This window comes from Rhinopithecus roxellana, chromosome 19 (assembly GCF_007565055.1).
Source record: "Rhinopithecus roxellana isolate Shanxi Qingling chromosome 19, ASM756505v1, whole genome shotgun sequence".
NCBI lineage: Eukaryota > Metazoa > Chordata > Mammalia > Primates > Cercopithecidae > Rhinopithecus > Rhinopithecus roxellana.
Genome location: NC_044567.1, coordinates 7,122,135 through 7,142,348, shown reverse-complemented (window position 1 = coordinate 7,142,348; position 20,214 = coordinate 7,122,135). Strand labels below are relative to the sequence as shown.

General features: G+C 54.8%; 1 protein-coding gene and 1 pseudogene across 4 annotated transcripts; one reads left to right on the top strand and one right to left on the bottom strand.

The window, feature by feature from the left end:
- Positions 1-4,847: 4,847 nt before the first annotated feature.
- On the bottom strand, positions 4,848-20,025 carry SGCA (sarcoglycan alpha). 4 transcript variants are annotated; one of them, XM_010386127.2, is made up of 11 exons: positions 19,943-20,025; positions 17,219-17,338; positions 16,970-17,124; positions 16,688-16,760; positions 16,136-16,334; positions 15,455-15,617; positions 14,338-14,546; positions 14,023-14,049; positions 10,856-10,966; positions 8,442-8,634; positions 4,848-6,085 (listed from the first exon to the last, which is right to left on the bottom strand). In XM_010386127.2, the coding sequence occupies exons 1-10, from the start codon at positions 19,977-19,979 to the stop codon at positions 8,454-8,456; spliced, it is 1,275 nt and encodes a 424-aa protein (XP_010384429.1). In that variant the 5' UTR covers positions 19,980-20,025; the 3' UTR covers positions 4,848-6,085; positions 8,442-8,453. The 4 variants fall into 4 exon arrangements, with proteins under 4 accessions (XP_010384429.1, XP_010384428.1, XP_010384430.1 ...); XM_010386126.2 differs by lacking the exon at positions 4,848-6,085 and adding an exon at positions 7,963-8,179; XM_010386128.2 differs by lacking the exons at positions 4,848-6,085; positions 10,856-10,966 and adding an exon at positions 7,963-8,179.
- Positions 12,169-13,065, top strand: LOC104680268 (annotated as a pseudogene).
- Positions 20,026-20,214: the final 189 nt, after the last annotated feature.

Here is a 20,214-nt window from a genome sequence, read left to right as displayed (position 1 = left end):
CTAGATCCCTCCATAGCCCTGCTCCCCTTTCTCTCACCCTTCTTATACCTCAAACCTTTCTATTTCCTCTTTTATTTTCTATCTCTTGCAATTCCCTTGCACCATTTCCAAATTCTCTTCTCCTCTGCAATACCATACAGGCAATCCATGTGCACAACACACACACACCCCCTTCACACCTGGGGATGTCCAAACCTTATGCTCACTCCCCTTCAAGCCCGTTCACTCTCCACCGCCCTGGACGCCCTGCAGTTGGTGGCGGTGGGATGCTCAGGGATACTGGGAGGGTGAGGGGAGTGGAACCCATGAGGAGGACCTGGGGGGCCTCTCCCTGGACTGACATGAAGGGTTGTCTGGCCTCTGCTCCCTTCTCACCCATGCTGAGCTCCTGCCGAAGGAACAACGCAACGGGAGAGGGGTCTGCTGAGCCTGGCGAGGGTCTGGGAGGGACCAGGAGGAAGGCGGAATCCCTGCTTGCTGTCCTGGCCCTGGGGGAGTGAGGGAGACAGATGCCTGTGAGAGCTGTGGGGAAGGCGCTCGCACAGTGCTCTCGGGAAGGAAGGAGGCCTGGCCCTGCTCACCACGGACTGGGTGCCTCGACCTCCTGAATCCCCAGAACACAACAGCCCTGCGCTGGGGTGGCCTGGGGAGCCATTGTGCCCCTGCCTCCTGCCTACTTTTTTGAAGATTTTTCTTTTTTTTCTTAAATTCTTGCTTCCTCTTCCTCCCTCTTCTCCCTCCCTTCTCTTTTCCTTCACTTTCTGCCTGCTCCTTCCCACCTGCCTGAGAAGCCGAGGAGGCCCGGAAGGAAGGTGACTGACTGTTCAGCTCCCCCATCTCAGGTAGCAGAGACTGCAAGTGTGGTCAGCGGGTGACAGAGAATCCAGGGCATCAGAAGTCTGGAGAGAACCAGGCACCTGGAGCCAGGGAGACAGCGAGATGACAGCTGGTCACCTCTCTCACCCCGTCTCAGGTCTAAACCCAAAAGGAACAAAAAGCCCACGCTCCTCCCTAAGGTCTCCAGAGAGATGGTCAAGTCTGTAGATATCATTCATCAGCAATACTAATATCGTGGTGTCATTAAGTATTCATGACCATTCATTATGGCCTTTAATGATTCATCATTAGCACTTCTACCACACTTAGGACAGTGTAGAAAGGGAATAGGTATAGAGAGGATAAGAATGATGGCATATAAATGAAGGCTTATTCACATGCAAATTACCCAAAGTTGTATGATGCCCATCCATCTCTCTTTTTCTCTTTTTTTTTTTTTTTTGAGACAGAGTCTCACTCTGTCACCCAGGCTGGAGTGCGGTGGCGCAGTCTCAGTTCACTGCAGCCTCCACCTCCCAGGTTCAAGCGATTCTCGTGCCTCAGCCTCCCAAGTAACTGGGATGACAGCCATGCACTACCACGCCCAGCTAATTTTTATGTTTTTAGTAGAGTCAGGGTTTTACCATGTTAGCCAGGCTGGTCTCGAACTCCTGGCCTCAAGTGATCTGCCTGCCTCAGCCTCCCAAAGTGCTGGAATTATGGACATGAGCCACAGTGCTGGGCTCCATCTCTTGATCAATGTGTTGATTGTTTGGTGATGCCTGCCATGCTGGCAGAAACCCTGTCTACCTGGACCTCTAGGACTTAAGGACCCTGGCTATCCAGGCCACATCACCATCTGCCCTCATGGGGGACCAGGGACATCCTGAGCCTGGCATCCAAGGCTCTACCTGGTCACTACCCACCTGCCCAGGCTCACTGTCCCCTCCCCTGCCCACATGTGTCACACCAACCAAAAAGGGTGGCCACAGTTTCCACAAATGCACTGCATTTCCCCACTTCCAGGCCTTCCTAGATGTCCTTTCTCTCTGCATGCTCAATGCCCTACTGTCTGGGCCATGCTCAAATGTCTCATTCTCATCCCATTTCCCTGCCCAACCCAGCCTGAGCTCAGCCCCTCTGAGTTTCCAAAGCTCTCCAGATCCACGTAGCTCCCCTCGGTCCTTCACCCTAGGATTGTGGATGTGGTCATGCTTCCATCCTGTTATTCTCTCCAGACTAGAGGCCAGGTGTTGCGATGCAGGGCTAGGCAGAGTCTGCGCTTAGGTACTGGAGAGACTAAAGAGAGAGAAACTGAGCTAGAGAGGCCACCCATTAGGTGAGAGCATGGCGCTGTGTGTGCTTTGTGCACAGGAGTGAGCAAGTGTGAGAGGAAGAGCAAGTGAAAGTCAGGCCCGTGGGGGAGCGGGCACCAACAGAGGGCACAGGGCAGGGCTTTCTGCAGCAACAGACATGTCCTAGTGCTGCGCTGCCCTGTACGGTAGCCGCCAACCACATGCAGCTATTGAGCATGTGAGATGCAGTTAGTGTGACTGAGGAATGCAGTTTCCACTTTTACTGAATTGCAATTAATTTTACTAACTATATGTGGGATAAGGGTTACCGTATGGGGCAGCAGAGCTGTAGGCAAAGGAGTGAATATGCCTCTTGTCACCTCTATACAAATCTACATGTGGGTATGTGAGCGTGTGTGTACATGCGTGGGCATGTATGTGGACACACACACTGTGGGTCAGGGCTGCAACGGGGGCAGCCTTTTGTGGCAGTGCCCCACGGGCAGCTCTGAGCCTGTATCACATGGTGTGGGGCTGGTGTGTGGTTTCAGTGTGTACAGGACAGGAGGGGAAGGGGACAAAGGGGCCATTGTGCCATATTCCCAACTCAAACCCTCCTTTCCTCTGACATCACAGCTGCCCTAAATACAGCCACCCAGACCCGCTCCCCGAGACCCTCACTATCCCCTGCAGGGTGTCACAGAGCCTGCTGCTCTGTCAGACTCACCTTTGTCTTCTCTGTGAGAAGGACCAGGCTCTGTGGTTGATTTTTCAGTCAAACCCAGATGGTAAATACTAGAAAGGAAGGAGGCTTCATTTGGATGTTTAATTTCTGCTGTAATCTCAGAATCCTGGGTCCCTTTTGGGACTTGAGCCCATCTCCTGGCAGGATTTTCTATCACCAGAATACAGTGGATTTTCCCTCCTTTTTTTTTCCCCCCCAGCACCTTAACTCTCAGATTTCCAGACTTTCTCCAGTGACAGAGCTGGGTGGGTGGAGGAGGGGAGGGGTTGCGAGAGAGCTTGCTGGCTGGGGCGAGGAAACTGTGTGTGGAGCAGGCGTAAGCGTGGGCGGCGTGGGAGAGAATGTGAGGCTGCCGTCAAGCCCAGCGTCCACACAAGGAGGCGTCTGAGGGAGTGAGGTGAGTGCCACCAAGGGTTCCCTGTCTCCTGGGGGTGCTTGGTGATGAGAATGTGTCTCACTCTCTGTGCCCACCTACCTGTGCACAAATAAATGCATCTGTGTTCACAGGGGCCTTATACACATGCATGTGTGTGGGTTGGGGTGGGCGGGCATCTGTGCGTGATGAGGGCAGCTTCCCCACATGTGAGGCAGTGAAAGCAACCCTGTGTGAACTGTGAGAACACATGGACGATGGCATTTGGGACATATTGTACATGAGCGTGACAGAGGGCATAGGAGGGTCTGTGTGATATGGATGAGTGGGGCGGGGGAGCAAAGAGGAGTATGGGAAAAATTAGTGGGTGTAGGAGGAGACCACTCTCCTGGTGTTCCCCAGCCAGCGGGAGCCCTGGTGCTGGGAAGGGTGTGTCTCCCTGTCCCCTTCCCCTGTGTGTGCTCTAGAGGGTATCAAGTCAGGCTGAGGGCATGTCCACAGACGGGGAGGCAAGATCCTGGAAGCAGGAGGGGTCTTGTCCAGTAGGGTGGCAGTCCCTCCCCATGCAGAGATTTCAACCCTTCGCAGAGAATGTGCAAGGCAAGGCCAGGAGGGAGGTGAGTCTGGCACACGCTAGTGCTGGAGAAAGTGGGATTTTCTCTGCAAAAGACAATGGGAGGAACTGGGAAAGGGGTACTGAATGAGAAAGTACAGAGAACCATGATGGGGACTAAGACATTTTAGAGAGGGCGGCCATACACATGTTCAAATTCTGGATGAATTCACTGCTGTGGGGCAAACTCTGCCCACATGCCAGGGCTTCGCTGCTGAGTGAACAGAGGCCTAGGAGAGCAGGTGTTCTGCAGAAAGCAGGGAAAAGGGCTGAGTTCCGGGTGTAAGTTAATCTGGGATAGAGATACAGGAAGAGCCATGTAACCAGCGCAGCCCAATAAAGATACAACCCAAGGCACAGATGTAATTTTTCATTTTCTAGCAGCCATTTAAACAAAGATAAAAAGAGTAGAGGGTGGTGGCTCACGCCTATAATCCCAGCACTTTGGGAGGCCGAGGTGGGTGTGTTGCCTGAGGTCAGGAATTCGTGACCAGTCTGGCCAACATGGTGAAACCCCACCTCCACTAAACATACAAGAAAAAATTAGCTGGGCCTGGCGGTGTGCACCTGTAATCCCAGCTACTTGGGAGGTTGAGGCAGGGGAATTGCTTGAATCAGGGAGGTGGAGGTTGCAGCGAGCCGAGATAGTGCCACTGCACTCCAGCTTGGGCGATGGAGCAAGACTCCATCTCAAAAAAAATAAAAAATAAAAGGGCTGGTGCTGTAGTGCATGTCCTAGCTACTTGGGAGGCTGAGGCAGGAGGATCCCTTGAGGCCAGGAGTTTGAGATCAGCCTGGGCAACATAGTGAGACCCTATCTCTACAAAAAAAAATTTTAAATATTAGCCAGATATGGTGGTGAGTGCCTGTAATCCTAGCTACTTGGTGGCTGAGGCCACTTGAGTTTGAGGTAACAGTAAGCTATGATCATGCCACTGCACTCCAGCCTGGGCAACACAGTGAGACCTCATCTCAAAAGAATAAATAAGTAACTACAGATAAAACTAATTTTAGCAATGTATTTTATTTAACCTAATATATCCCCAAATCTGATCATTTCACAATTACACTGATGGTACATCTCAGTTTGGACTAGCCACAGCTTAAGTGCTCAGTAGCCACGTGGCCTGAGGCTGCTGGACTGGATGGCGCAGCTCTAGGCAGCAGATCTGTGCCAAAGATCATACGAATTTAGGCTTCCACCCCCAATTCACAGAGAGAGATTGAACTTTTTATAAGGCACAGGTGGAAATGGAGTTCATTTAGCCTGGATCTTAGGGGCCAGGGAGACCCCAGGGACTTCTGGCCTTGGGGGATTGTGCGTGTGCTTGTATGCAATAATGTCTCCATCCTTGGGAGTTGCCAGAGTGTCCGGTTCCCACAAATTCTCACAACAGCCCCAAGGTGGTTATGATGATCATCTTATGAGTAAACTAACCCTCAGCTGGCTGAGCCAGCTATTGTGTGGCAGGAGCATGATTCCAGTCCTGCTCCCAGGCGGTGTGCAGCAGGGGGCTGAGGCCGGCCCTAGGTGGTGCCTTCAGTCGCCAGGTCTGGCCGATAGAGAGGTGGTGAGGGAATGTCTGAGCGTCAGGCCACGTGTGGGTGCTGTCTTTAGAAAGAAAGTGGAGGCCGTCCACTGGGCCACAGGGGCAATACCATCATGGGACTGGAGGAGACAGGGGTGGAGCAGAGTGTGCAGCCGGCCAAGTCTCCCGATGGAGGTGGCTGTGGAGGCAGCTGCCCTTCTTCGTCCTTGGCTGTGGGGAGTGGAGCGTGACTGCTGGTTGGAATCTTGCACGCCAGGGAGGGGCTGTTGCCCAGTGGGGAGGCACTAAGTGTGTCTGTGCCTTCCCGGCATGCTGCCGGGGACCTCTGGACGTGTGTGTCCCAGGCAGGGCTTGGCGTCCTCTGCAGGCACGCCATCCTCCCAGCTACTTGTCTGGGCCACTTCCTCTCAGGCCGGCAGCCAGGCTCCCGTGTGCTCTTTGGAGCTGAGCAGGGAGAAAGGCGCTGCCAAGACCCCAAGGCAAAGCCAGGAAGTGAGGAGCTGGCCTTGCACTCTCCCAGCCCTGGCCAGCACAGGAAGAGCACTGGAGGCCCAAGAGCTGCCTGGCTGCAGGGGGCGAGCCCAGAGATGAGGGGTGGGCAGCCTCCTCCTCAAGGGAGCAGGGATCAAGGAGGAGCCACCCCAGACAGCAGGCTGGCTGCTGGAGCCTCCAGTCTGCGCAACTCCTGGTTTCCTTCAGGAGAAAGAAAGAAATAGCCAATGATAAGCCAGAGGCACCCGCTAGTCAAAGAACCCATTTGGTTATGGCGTGGGCACCTAAACAGCTAGTCATTCAACAGGCAATCGTTAAGCTGTACACTGCACCTCGGCCTGCCTCAGCAGATGCTCACGAAACCAATGTTTGACAAGTTGATTGACGAACTAATGAGTACAGGGAGGCACAGGAGATAATGGAGGAACCTTTAGCCATGGCCTTGCTCACCCCCTGTGCCCTGAGAAGGGGAGCAACCTCCTTAAGAACGTTGAGCACAGGCATGGTGGCTCACGGAGGTCATCCTAGCTTCTCAGGAGGCTGAGGCAAGAGGATCGCTTGAGGCCAGGAGTTCAGGACAAGCCCGGGCAACGCAGTGAGACCCTGGCTCTAAAAGAAAGAAAGAATGCTGAGCAAACCCATACACATGATGTCCCTTCATGCCTTCCTTCAGAACGTCCTTCCTGAGCACTCACTGTGTGCAGGCACTGCACCTGCTGCAGGCTGAAAGAATCGTATGTTCTAGTGCGGAATAGGACTTGGAATACGTGAGCCCAGACAGCACAAATCCTCTCAGAGAGCAGGAAATCCTCGCAGGGCAGGTGGTGGGACCACAGCGGGGACAGGGAAGGCCTCTCTGAGGAGGTGCCCTTTGGGCAACGACAGAACCTGCACTGAGGGGCTAGTTGTGTGGATGTGGGAGCCAGGGGCTCCCAGCAGAGGAAAAGGAGAAGGAGGCTGGAGTGGCGATGCCAGCCCTTGTCTGGGTTCTGAGTTGCCACTGTGGGAGGGCCTTGCCAGCTGTCCCTCTTTTAGCCGGGCCCCTCTCAGGCCTGTCTTCACGTGGGAGTATATGAGCCTGGATGTGGCCAGATGGCAGTGATCAGGGGAGAACTGGTCCAATTTGGTTGTAGCCACCTGGGAAAAACAGGTTCAGGCCTCCTCACGTCCAGCTGAGCTCTTCTGAGCTCATATGGGGTCAAGCTGTGCTAGTGCCATTCAGCCCAACAAGGGTCCCAGGCTGTGCTGTGTCCTCTGCACCCCTGCCCATCTCTGGAGGAGCTCAGAAAGGTGGGGAGTCCTTGAGCCTAGGGCATTCGGGACCCGCATTCCAACCTCCTTTTGATATCTTTTTTTTTTTTTTTTGACAGAGTTTTGCTCTGTTACCCAGGCTGGAGTGCAGTGGTGTGATCTGCAACCTCCACCTCCTGGGTTCAAGTGATTCTCCTGCCTCAGCCTCCCAAGTAGCTGGGATTACAGGTACGTGCCACCATGCCTGGCTAATTTTTGTATTTTTAGTAGAGATGGGGTTTCACCATGTTGGCCAGACTGGTCTCGAACTCCTGACCTCAAGTGATCTGCCTGTTTTGGCCTCCCAAAGTGTTGGGATTACAGGTGTGAGCTACTGCGCCCGGCCCCACTCTCCATATCTAGATTAGCTTCTCTCCAAACACAACAGACAGAGGGACTCTCCCTCCAGGGAATCTTTAGGTTCCAACGGAATCTGCAGGTAAGGGCCTGGATTTCCTGCTTCTAGAACCCCTCAACCCTGTAGAAGGCAGGATGAAGGCAGACATGCCAGGGTCAAATCCAAGCTTTGCCACTTGCTTGCTCTGTAACCTTGGGTAAGTCACTGACTCTCCCTTGGTCTCTGTTTTCTTGTCTATGAAATGGGAATAATGATCCAGGCATCCCTCACTACCAGGTTCGTGGGAGGGCTGCAGATAGCAGGTGCTTCCCTCTTTCTTCTGGAGAATTTGAGAAAATGGCAAAATGCCAAGAGTCCAAAGGGCAGGCTGGCAGGCACTGGCTGCTTGTGGGGCCTCCCAGAAAGCACAAAGGGAAACAGAGCCAGTGAGGACTGGGGAGGCTGCCAGCAGCAATAGGTGAGCAGAGCAGCAGGTATTTATTCTGAATGTCCTTACTCCACACACTCTCACCCCGCCCCACTCCCTGTCCCTGCTTGTTTAGAGCCTGGGTTCCAGGCGGGCCAGGAGCTGGAATCAGCAGGTGGGATGTGCTGCTTGCCGAGTGGACACAGAAGGGAGGATGAAGTCAGGGCTGGACCTGGAACCACTATGGGAAGAGAGAGTGGAAGGCTAAGAGGGCCAGATGCCGGTTCTCCTGCCTTCCCCACTCTGACCCTCCAACCCCAAGTGCTTGGCATTGGGGTCACAGCCCTGGCACTGGTGGGCACCCTCAGCAGCTGCCTCAGAGGGGCAGGCAAGTCTATGTGCCTCTTCCCCTGAACTCTCCCAGACCCCACCATTTGCCCCAGCCTTGAGATAAAGGCCATCTTGTTCCCAGAAATAAGGCTGATATTGTCCACCAGACCCACCTGGCCGAGCCCTCAGTGCTGGTCCAGAATGAGGGGCACCTGGGCGCTGTCCACGCGGGGAGGCAGCCGCTCGCCCGTGCGCACATTGAACATGGGCAGGGTGGAGAGTGGCCGGGGCACCTCGCGGCTGGCCGCCATCTGACGCAGCTCCTCTGTGTTCCCATGGATGGTGCAGTGGTGGACCATCTGGATGCTGGAGGCACAAGTGGGGAGTCATCAGCTCTGGGAGTCAGCTGCCCCGGAGTGCAGCCTGGCACTGCCTCTGAGCCACCCTGCAGTCCTCCCCACCACTTATGTGGGGAGAGACTCAAACACATGGTGCAGGGGCAGAAAATAAACAGAAAGCTCTATGGGGCTGGGTGCGGTGGCTCACGCCTGTAATCCCAGCACTTTGGGAGGCTGAGGCAGGCGGATCACTTGAGGTCAGGAGTTTGAGATCAGCCTGGCCAACATCGTGAAACCCTGTTGCTACAAAAAATAAAAATAAAAAATTAGCCAGGCGTGGTGGTGGGCACCTGTAATCCCAGCTACTCAGGAGGCTGAGACAGGAGAATCACTTGAACCTGGGAGGCGGAGGTTGCAGTGAGCCGAGATCACGCCACTGCACTCCAGCCTGGGTGAGACAGACTCCATCTCAAGGAAAAAAAGGAAAGAGAAAGCTCTATGGTGCCTACTCAGTGTCCAGTGGTCGAGACATGGGCTGTGGGTGTAGACAGCCTGGGTTCAAGGCTGTGTGTCTTGGGCAAGCTGCTTAACCACTCCATGCCTTAGTTAGCTCAACTGCCAAATGGAGATAATAGCACCTACCACCAGGCTGGGCGCAGTGGCTCATGCCTGTAATCCCAGCACTTTGGGAAGCTGAAGCAGATGGATCACTTGAGGCCAAGAGTTCAAGGCCAGCCTGACCAACATGGTGAAACTACATCTCTATTAAAAAAAAAAAAAAAAAACCTACCTCCTAGGACTGCTGTGAAGATTAAAAGAGAAAATGCAGCTTAGTGTTTAGAACAGTGCTCACCACGTGGTAAGCGCTCACAAGATACAGAGACATGAACAGACATCCACAGGGGCCATATTCTTCCAGAAGCCAGTATTTGCTGAGCTTTGTATTGTTTATTTATATTATTTATTTATTTATTTTTAAGAGATGGGGTCTCACTTTGCTGCCAACTTCAGTGCAGTGGCACAGTCATAGCTCACTGCAGCCTCCACCTCCTGGGCTCAAGCGATCCTCCTGCCTCAGCCTCCCAAGTAACTGGGACTATAAGTGCAAACCACCATGCTCAGCTCATTTTTAAAATTTTTTTTGGCCTGGTGCAATGGCTCACGCCTGTAATCCCAGCACTTTGGGAGGCCGAGACGGGTGGATCACGAGGTCAGGAGATCAAGACCATCCTGGCTAACACGGTGAAACCCTGTCTCTACTAAAAATACAAAAAAATTAGCCGGGTGTGGTGGTGGGCACCTGTAGTCCCAGCTACTTGGGAGGCTGAGGCAGGAGAATGGCGTGAACCCAGGAGGCGGAGCTTGCAGTGGGCCGAGATCGCGCCACTGCACTCCAGCCTGGGCGACAGAGCGAGACTCCGTCTCAAAAAAAAAAAAGAAAAGAAAATTTTTTTTTGTAGAGACAGGTGTCTTACTATGTTGTCCAGGCTGGTTTTGAACTCCTGGCCTCAAGAGACCCTCCTGCCTCTGCCTCCCACAGTGCTGGGATTACAGGCATGAGCCACCACACCCAGCCAAGAATTGGTTTTCTTAGAGGAGCTGGGGTCCCAGGCAGGGATGAAGCGACCCCACTTGCCACTTGGTTACTGATGAGATGAGAGAGGAGAAGTGATCACTACCCATGTTCAGGTCCCAATTAGTGGACACAGACTCCAGTGAGAGCCTGACAGTTTAGACCACAGAAAAGACCTAGCTTCACATTGAATGGGCCACGCTCCTCCTGCGGGGAGTGGGACCAAGTCCTGCCTGGCCAGCAGGAAGAGGTGGAGTCACCATCTAAGGCCAGGGGAGGGGCAAGATGAGCTCTTGAGTCTGGAATTTGGTGAGCTGAGTTATCCGAAACACAATTTTCTATTCCCAGGCAAGGGGAGACTGAGGGGAAAGACAGCAACCAGTGTGTGGATGCCGAAATGGAGACAGCTGGGCAGGTGAGGCCCTGGCAGAGGAAGGCCTCAGTCAGTGGGCCCCCTCCTTACTCCCAGCCTCACATCTGGGCCTCATTACTCTGGCAACACGCAGGTGGAAATATGTGCTGGAGATGTTTTTCTAGAGCAAGAGCAGAAGCCAGACCCCGCAGTGGCTTCCCCACGTTCCTTCCACATCGGCACTTGGGCAGGCAGACAAACGGCAGGCATTCCTACACACTCAGGCACACGCACAGGCACACACACACGTGGCCCGGGTCTCACCCACTCCCACTCCACCACCAACACACAGTCCCGAAAGCACGGCCTCTGGCACAGAAATCCCCAGGAGAGGGTCGTGGGGCCTGGAGGACTCTGGGACCGCTGAAATCTGATCTAGGTGAAAAGCAGACAGCAAAATCATAACCTGTGAATAATCTGAAAAGTGGCAGACATTGAACAAGTGAAAAACTGGATTTTGTAGAAATACGTCAACACAAAATCCAAACCAGCCAAGGCTAATGTTGCACATGGTAAAATGGTTATTGATTTCAAATTGACTGAGGCAGCAGATTTTTCTGACAGCATCAGAGCTACAGAGTTGACCCAGGGAAAGCTGGATGTGGAGGAAATACTGGTCACAAGAGAATATCCCCAGTGGCAGTAGATGTTAGTGATTAAATTTGGCACAGTCCAAAAAAATTGAGGAATAAAATCTTCCCAGTGAAATGTACATGAAAAATCACCGATCCCCATGGGGAAAAGTTCTACAAAAATGAAAACAGAAAATAAAAGCAAAGCCTTTTAACTGCTTTGTGTAGAAAGTTGCTTGAGGAATTAAGTCAACTCAGCGTAGATCAAGGAATTACATCTCTGTTCACTCTGGAAAATATATTCCCCATAAAAAATTCATAAATGTTGGTATAGCCCTGATGCTTGCAAAGCTTGTATTCCTCAACCCAGTGGCTCAAAAACCCAGTGGGTCAAGATGGTGGGGTCAAAATGGTGAGTTTACAACTGAGGGCCATGCCAGGTGCAGTACTTTTAGTCCCAGCTACTCAGGAAGCTGAGATGGGAGGATCACTGAGCCCAGGGAGTTTGAGGTTGCAGTGAGCTACGATCATGCCACTGCACTCCAGCTTGGGTGACAGAGTGAGACCCTCTCTAAAAATTGTTTTAAAAATAGGCCAGGTGTGGTGGCTCATGCCTGTAATCCCAACACTTAGGGAGACCAAGGCGGGTGGATCACGAGGTCAGGAGATCGAGACGAGACCATCCTGGCTAACACGGTGAAACCCCGTCTCTACAAAAAATACAAAAAATTAGCCGGGCATGGTGCCGGGTGCCTGTAGTCCCAGCTACTCGGGAGGCTGAGGCAGGAGAATGGCATGAACCCGGGAGGCAGAGCTTGCAGTGAGCCGAGATTGCGCCACTGCACTCTAGCCTGGGCAAGAGAGTGAAACTCTGTCTCAAAAAAAAAATAATAAAATAAAATAAAATCAGCCCAGGCATGTGCACACACACATGCATATGCGCACGCACCATGCAGGCCCACTGTTTGGCCCATAAGCGCAGCCCTCCTCCCCAGGACACCTGGCATGTTACATGCCTCCACCATCTGGCATCTCTGGTCCACCCCTCCCTGGAGGAAACAATGAGGCCACTGTGACCCACACAGAATTCTGATAGGCTCTGAGGTCACCACAGAGATAACCTCACCACCCCCTGTACCAGGAGCACAAGTCTGTGGAGGCCAGCCATGGGTGACCATCCCTGATCCTCTCTCTGGCCACCCAGGGAAAGGCGAGGGCCGGAGCCCAAGAGGAAGCCTCGGAGAGGACCAGGAACCAGGACGCACCTCAGCCATCATGCAAAGAGCAGCCCAGTGGAGACTGCCAGCTGCCCTGGAGGTCCTTGCACCCAAGACATTTCACCTACCCCAGGGAGAGAAGCCGAAAGGCATTTCACCACTGTCCCTGTCAGTGCCCTTAACCTCAAATACTGCCTTGAGTGGAGGCCAGCAGGGCAGCTTGTCCCTAGCAAGACAGCGACTGGGCAACGCACCTGTGCCAAAGCCTGCCAGGAGCCCAGCATATCCAAGGTGATCCTGAGGGCTGTGGCAGACAAGGGGACCTGCAAGTATGTGTCCACGGCCACCCTGAAGAAGGCTGTTTCCACCACGGGCTATGACATGGCCCGAAATGCCTATCACTTCAAGCGTGTGCTCAAGGGGCTGGTAGACAAGGGCGTGCTCAGCAGGTAACCAGCAGGGGGCCTCTGGCTCCTTCAGCCTGGGCAAGAAGCAGGCCTCCAAGTCCAAGCTTAAGGTCAAGAGACAACGGCAGCAGAGGAGGCGCTCTGGGCAGTGCCTCTCTGGGCAGTGCTGCTCTGGGCAGCGCCCCTTTGGACAGCGCAGGTCACTACTGGGCTCCAAACAGGGGCACAAGTGACTTGTCAAGAGGGTTCAAAGGGTCGCCAAGTGCCACTGCAATTAACAAGGCAGGCCGGGCAAGCAGTCAGGGGTGCCAAGCCCGCCATTGGCTCAGTGCAGTGAGAATAAAAGGAAACTAACATTTCACATCTGCCTCCTGGAATCTGGGGTTCAGGGGAGTGGGAGAGGAAAAGGGCTGGGGGCACAGAGGAGGGGTAAGGCCATGAGTAGGAGAAACCAGGCCAAAATAAGAGAGGAAGGATTTGGGAAAGGCTGGCAGAATTGGAAGCACTGATAGACCCCAGCTAGTCCAACCGCATGATCTTGCAGGTGGAGCATCTGAAGCCAGAAAGAAGGGTCATGGAGTAATTATGTGGCAGAGCCCGGCCTGGACCACAGGTGTCTGACTCATACTGATACTGGGAGTCTCTTAAGTTGCTTCTCAAGCCCTTTCCCCCAGAGTGGCAGTAGCTCCCATTCCCCTGTGCCACAACAAGCTCTTCTTTTTGGGGAAAAGAGTCTCACTCTGTTGCCCAGGCTGGAGTGCAGTGGCACAATTACGGCTCACTGCAGCCTCAACCTCCCAGGCTCAAGCGATTCTCCTATCTCAGCCTCCCAAGTAGCTGGGACCACAGGCATGCTCCACCATGCCTGGCTAATTAAAAAAAAAAATTTGTTGAGATGGGGTCTCACTGTGTTGCCCAGGCTGGCCTCAAACTCCTGGGCTCAACCAATCCTCCCACCTCAGCCTCCCAAAGTGCTGGGATTACAGGCATGAGCCACCACACCCAGCTCACTAGAAACTCTTCTGTGGACACCAGCAGATAAGAAGGCAGAGTCAGGAAAGATCAGGCCCAGCATCCAGCCAGCCCGGGGCTAGGACTCAGAGGTCAAGGGAAGGGGTGAGCATCACCCCAGAATGATTTATTTTGTCTCTGCTGTTCATGGCATAGTTTGGGGGTGGGGGTCCAACAACTGTCTAGGGGGGCTCCCACCCCACCCCCAGCTTTCCCTTACTCACTCAGAGGTAGCCAGGTCTCTCTTCAGCCTGTGGGAAAGTGAAGGAGAGTGTTAGCCCAGCTCTGGGCTTCGCCCCAAGGTGCCCCAGGGCTCCAGTGTGTGTGGAGGTCTGTGTGCGATTATCCACAATGCCCTCCTGGTGCCAGGCCAGGCAGGTCTCAAGCCCCAAGTTGCCTACAAAGGGGCCCCACACTCCTTTTGTGCCTGAGAACCCCATTCCCAGGGCGTCTGGGTCCCACACAGCACAAGTGCCACTAGGAGTCCCATGGGTGTGAGCTCCAGCAGGTACTCCCCTGCCCTTCATGCCCACACTCACCTTCCCTCCCGCCGGCAGCACATGACATAGGCCAGCAGCAAAGTGAGAAGCAGGGCCACCAGCAGGGGCACCAGGAGGGTGACCAGAGCATCCACCAAGAAGTCACGGTCTGGGGCCTCAGTGGGTGGGCAGAAGAACGGGTCATGCTCCAGGATCCCATCGCCTGGGGTGGGCATCTCATCTGCAGGCTCCGGGACTGACTTATCCACCTGCACAGAGAGCTCAGGGCTGATGCAGGAAGTGGCTGGCTGGACACAGAGGCCCCCAGAAACAGGGCAGGGGCCAGGACTGGGGAGCAGGAGACACAAAGTCCAGCAGAGGCAGGACAGTGCACTGGTTAATGCACAGCTCTAGGGTTTGACCTCCTGGTTTGAATCAAGACTCAGACAAGTGCTTAGCTAGGATGATTACGTGCCTCTGTTTTGTCTCCTCTGAAGTCAGAAGGATAATAGTAGCACCTGTTTCCTGGAGTGGTGGTGAGCATAAAATATGTTGATGGGACAGTGCCCAGCACATAGCAAGGGCTCAAGAATGTTGTCCATTACCAGTCGCTGGCTGTGGACCCTGAATGAGTCCCTGCTCTGTTGGTCAATTCACAGGAACAGAGTACACCAGCGGTGGGATCCTGTAAACCTCAGCTCAGTATCCAAAAAGCTGTTGTGAGCATCTTTGGTTTATAGTGTGAAGAGTTCTCAGATCCTTGTTGTAAGTGGGTTTGCTAGGTAGAACCTTAGAGAAAAGCAGACAGAGCTGTCACGCAGAGGCCCTTGGTAGGGAAGGGTTTGGGAACCGGACTGTGACATAGCTGTTGGCCTGGGCAGATCTGAGGCGTTGGAGACTCCACATGTGGATTGCAGACTCTGTCGCCCCCTTGTGGCAGTAAGGTAGAACTTCAGGCGTGTGTGTGTGTGTGTGTGTGTGTGTGTGTGTGTGTGTGTGTGTGTGTGTGTGTGTGTATCATCAGACTAAGCCTGTGGGCAATACTGAGAGCATCCGAGAAAGAAATGGGGACTGGAACAATCAGAGAGACGGAGGTAGAAAGCAGCATGGGACGGAAGGGGGATGGTGATGGGGGGCCATGCCCCAACCCACCCCCGGACCCAGGATCCGTCCTCACCAGGGTCACATTGCACCAGTCAATGCGGAAGTGGGGTGCCAAAGTGTCGTAGCAAGACAGAAGTGGAGGTTGGCCCTGGGCACAACGGGCGTGGCTATCGGGGGATGCCACCATCTTCAGGCAAGTAGAGAAAGGTGAGGCAGAACCCACCTTAATGTACACCCTGGGACCAGATAGAAGTCACTGTCAGCAGAGTGGGGGCAGGGGGCACCAGGCACCACTCTCCAGGGGTTGTTGAAACTGTCCTGATTGTAGGCTATGACCTGGGGATGGGATGGGGGAGATGGCTAGGAGGGAGGATTAAGGGAGGAACATGGCACAGCTGGGGTCTGGCAGGAGTCACAGTCCTCTCAGAGATCTGAGGTCATGGTGAGAGTACCCAGAGCAACCCATTCTTCTAGGGGGCCTTACCCTCCCCACTAAGGAATGTCTTTTAATGGATGGATCTGGTATGTCCTCATGAGGCACCGGGAAGTACAGAGTTCAGGGTAACTAGGGTCTGGGCTCTGGAAGGACAAGGAGATGGGGGGATAGCCAGAGGGGAGTGGAGAGTGGTGTGATGCTGGGAGGTGGAGATGAGCATGGTAAAGCCCCACCTGGAAATTAGGGAGACCCTTGTTCTATGCCCACCACAAGCAGCATCCTCCTCTTTCAGGAAGTCTTCTAGGGTTGCACACCTACCCTTCTTTGCGGCCCTCAATGGGAAGGGGGACACGGCCCCCACGGTCCAAGGCAGAAGTGATGTTGAGCAGCTGAAGCTCTCCAGGCTCCCAGAGTCCCCCCAAAGCTGAGAGGAAGCGGCTGGCAGGCGTTGAAGGCAGCACCTCCTCCACATCATGGCTGCGCACCAGGAACTCAGCTTGGTATGGCAGCAGGGGGCCTGGGAAGGCCAGGTGGACACCTCAAGCTCCACCCAGACCCAGCTCTGCCCCGCGAAGTCTCCCCGAAGCTCCTCCTCACATCCCCGCACACCCCTTCAGGCCCCTCAATGTCCCATCCATCACAGACCCCAATGAGCCAAGGCCCCGTAGTCTCTGCAACGCAGCCGGTAACAGAACTCCAGAGCCTGGAACCCCAGCCCAGCACCCATTCTCTAAGGCCTTGTCCCCACTTTCCAGGATGCCCTGCTCCACTCCTCTCCAAGCCTCTCCCGTCCACAGCCCCCTCCCTTTCCAGGGGAGATCCCCCAAGACTGGCATTGGTGAGGAAGGGATGGGGCACAGCTAGAGGTACCTTCCGAGTCCCCAATCTCCAGCACCAGCCTCTGCTGAGTGGTATCAAAGCTGTCCCGATTGTAGGCTGTGACCTGGGGGATGGGATAGACACCTGAGAGGTGGATTAGGGGAGAAACGTGGCACAGCGGGGGCCTGGCAGGAGAGGACTCAGATACCAAATTAGAGGTATGTAAATTATATGTAAATGACTGTGAAGGAACGCCCAATCCGATTGGTAGGGCTGCTCCTAGGAGGCCACGCTGGCCCACCCTTATGATTTTCTCAGGGTCCCTGACGGCACCTCAATGACCTGGCGCCCACGATCTTCTGGGGTGGCAGAGCCGTAGAGGAAGCCAGGGTGGTGCGGGCTGCGCTGGGTGTAGCGGAGCCACCGGGGCAGGTCTGGGTGTCCCTGGAGGTGGGCGTGGTAGGTGATGCGGACAGCGGGTGGGACAGCTGGTGGAAGTGAAGAGAGGGGATTAGAGTCACAGCAGGAGCCCTCCGGGGTCCACCCCAGCCCGCCCGCCTGGGTGCCTGTCAGGCCGCTCACCAACGTGCTCAGAAAGGCTCAGAAACGTCTGATGGTCCAAAGTGTGCACAAATACACGGCCCACAAGTGGGTGTAGCGTGGTCTGCTGGGCCTCGGTGTCCCCCAGTCCTGCCAGGAGAACTGTGGGGACCCCACAAGTCCCAAACACACAGGCCAGCCTCAGTCCTGGGCAGGGGATAAGATCCCTTCCCCACCAAGTCCTTGGAGCCCCTAAGAGACCAAGAGAAGCGCTTCCTTTGCTGCCTCCCAGGAAGGGATTGGGGTGGGGGTGAGGGAGCAGGCCCTGCTGGGTTAGACATTTTAAATGTCTGGGTTGTGGGATTCGCGGGAAAGCCTCTCCCACAACCTTTCCATTCCTTGTTTTAGGCTCCTATTAATGGTTCAGTGGGCAGGGACTGATGTTTGACTGGGAAGTGTGTGTGTGAGAGGGTGGGTATGTGTGAGGGGGGTGTGTGTGAGGGTGTGTGTGTGGGGTGTGTGTATGAGGGTCTGTGTGAGTGTGGGTGTGTGTGAGGGTGTGTGGGTAAGAGTGAGAGTTGTATGAGGGTAAGTGTGTGTGTGTGAGGGTGCATGTGTGAGGGTATGTGGGTGTGCGTGGGTTGTGTGATGGTGTGTGAAGGTGTGTGTGTCAGGGTGTGTGTGGGTGTGTGAGGGAGGGTTGTGTGTGTGAGGGTGTGTGAAGGTGTGTGGGTGTGAGGGTGTGTGTGAGGGTGTGTGAGGGTTGTGTGTGTGAGGGCATGTGAGGGTGTGTGTGAGGGTGTGTGTGAGGGTGTGTGAAGGTGTGTGATGGTGTGTGAGGGTATGTGTGAGGGAGGGTGTATGTGTGAGGGCGTGTGAGGGTTGTGTGTGTGAGGGCGTGTGAGGGTGTGTGTGAGGGTATGTGAGGGTGTTGAAGGTGTGTGAGGGTATGTGTGAGGGTGGATGTGTGTGTGTGAGGGCGTGTGAGGGTGTGTGTGAGTGGGTGTGTGTGACAGTGTGTGAAGGTGTGCACGAGGGTGTGTGTGAGGGTGTGCGAGGGTGTGTGAGTGCGGGTGTGTGAAGGTGTGTGCAAGGGTGTGTGAGGGTGCGCGTGAGTGTGGGTGTGTGTGTAAAGGTGTGCGTGAGTGCGGGTGTGTGTGAGGGTGTGTGTGAATGGATGTGTGAAGGTGTGTGAAGGTGTGTGTGAGAATGTGTGTGAGGGTGTGTGTGAGTGCAGGTGTATGTGAAGGTGTGTATGAGGGTGTGTGTGAGGGTGTACGTGAGTGCGGGTGTGTGAGGGTGTGTGTGAGGGTGTGAGGGTGTGTGTGAGAGGGTGTGTGTGAGTACAGGTGTGTGAAGGTGTGCATGTTGGGGGGGATGTGTGAGGGTGTGTGTGAGAGGGTGTGTGTGAGGGTGTGTGAGGGTGTGTGAGGATATGTGGTTGTGCATGTGAGGGCATGTTGGGGGGATGTGTGAGGGTGTGTGAGGGTGTGTGAAGGTGTGTGAGGGTGTGTGAGGGTGTGTGAGGGTGTGTGAGGATGTGTGGTTTTGCATGTGAGGGCATGTTGGGGGGGATGTGTGAGGGTGTGTGAGGGTGTGTGAAGGTGTGTGTGAGGGTGTGTGAGGGTGTGTGAGGATGTGTGGTTGTGCATGTGAGGGCATGTTGGGGGGATGTGTGAGGGTGTGTGAGGGTGTGTGAAGGTGTGTGTGAGGGTGTGAGGGGGTGTGTGAGGGTGTGAGGGTGTGTATGAGGATGTGTGAGGGTGTGTGAGGGTGTGTGTAGTGAGGGTGTGTGTGAGGGTGTGTGTGAGGATGTGTGAGGGTGTGTGAGGGTATGTGAGGGTGTGTGAGGGTGTGTGTGAGTCAAGGTGTGTGTAAGGGTGTGTGTGAGTGAGGGTGTGTGTGAAGGAGAGTGTGTGTGTGAGGGTATGTGAGGGTGTGTGTGAGTGAAGGTGTGTGTGAGGGTGTGTGTGAAGGAGGGTGTGTGTGAGGGTATGTGAGGGTGTGTGAGTGAAGGTGTGTGTGTGTGAGGGTGTGTGAGGGTGTGTGGGGCTGTGTGAGGGTGTGTGTGAGGGTGTGTGTGAGGGTGTGTGAAGGTATGTGGGGGGGAGTGTGTGAGGGTGTGTGAAGGTGTGTGTGAGGATGTGTGAGGGGGTGTGTGAGGGTGTGTGTGTGGGGTGTGTGTGTGAGGATGTGAAAGGCACTGGGAAAATAATCCCATGCTAAATGCCCAAGAGCCCGGAGGAGAGGAAGAGGGGGCCAGGAGCCTACAGAAGAGGAAGGGTAGCCATTCTGTGCCTGGAGACCCCACCTTCCTCCTCTGAAATACAGGGAAGAAAAAGGCCTGCCCTAGAGGCCAGTAGGAGCTGAGCAAAAGGAATCCTAAGCCCAGGAGAGGAGCAGAGGACTTGGCCGCCAGCTCCACCCTCCCTCCCATGGCCAAATTTAGCCTCTGGGCTCAGAAGCTGCCGCCCAGCCAGCTCATTAAAGGGTCCGCGACCCTCTGGGCTTGCGCTATCAAACTCACCCCCGCCTTAGGACACCTCCAGCCCTCAGAGCTCCCAGCCCCCTCATCCCAGAGCCCAGCTCCCAGCCCCCTTCCCTGGAACCCCAGCCGGCTATGGCATTAATACCCCAAAGCCCTTCTGGCCCCTGCCTCACCCAACCCAGATCCCTGTTCTGTGGGCCCTCCATACCTCCATCTTACCACCCCTAAATCCTACCCCCTCATCCCAGGCCTCCCCCTTGAGCAAGGCCCCAACTTGCCCACGAGGAGAGGAGTCCAGAAGAGTGTCACAGCCATGGCTGCCCAGCCTGGCCCGCCCCGTGAGTGACAGAGACAGGGGGCAGGGAGGAGAGGAGGGAAGGAGGGAGGTGGCTTGGGGCAGCTGGGTGCCAGCGTCAGCTTCCCCTCCCTGCCTGGAGCAGGCACTGAATCTGGGATAGACACCCTCCTCACACTCATTGTCCCTCCGATCGTCCCCTCCAGTGGCCACAGTGTTTTCTAAACCACCAACCTGGCCACCTCCATCCTCCCT

Bases quoted from the DNA above. Each gene is read 5' to 3' on its own strand.
- SGCA (XM_010386127.2), bottom strand. From the start codon at position 19,979: ATGGCTGTGACACTCTTCTGGACTCCTCTCCTCGTGG. The intron at 17,339-19,942 runs GCAAGTTGGGGC...GGGTCCCCACAG, and splicing joins CTGGACTCCTCTCCTCGTGG to TTCTCCTGGCAGGACTGGGG. The intron at 14,050-14,337 runs GTGAGTGTGGGC...ACTTTCCCACAG, and splicing joins TGCTGCCGGCGGGAGGGAAG to GCTGAAGAGAGACCTGGCTA.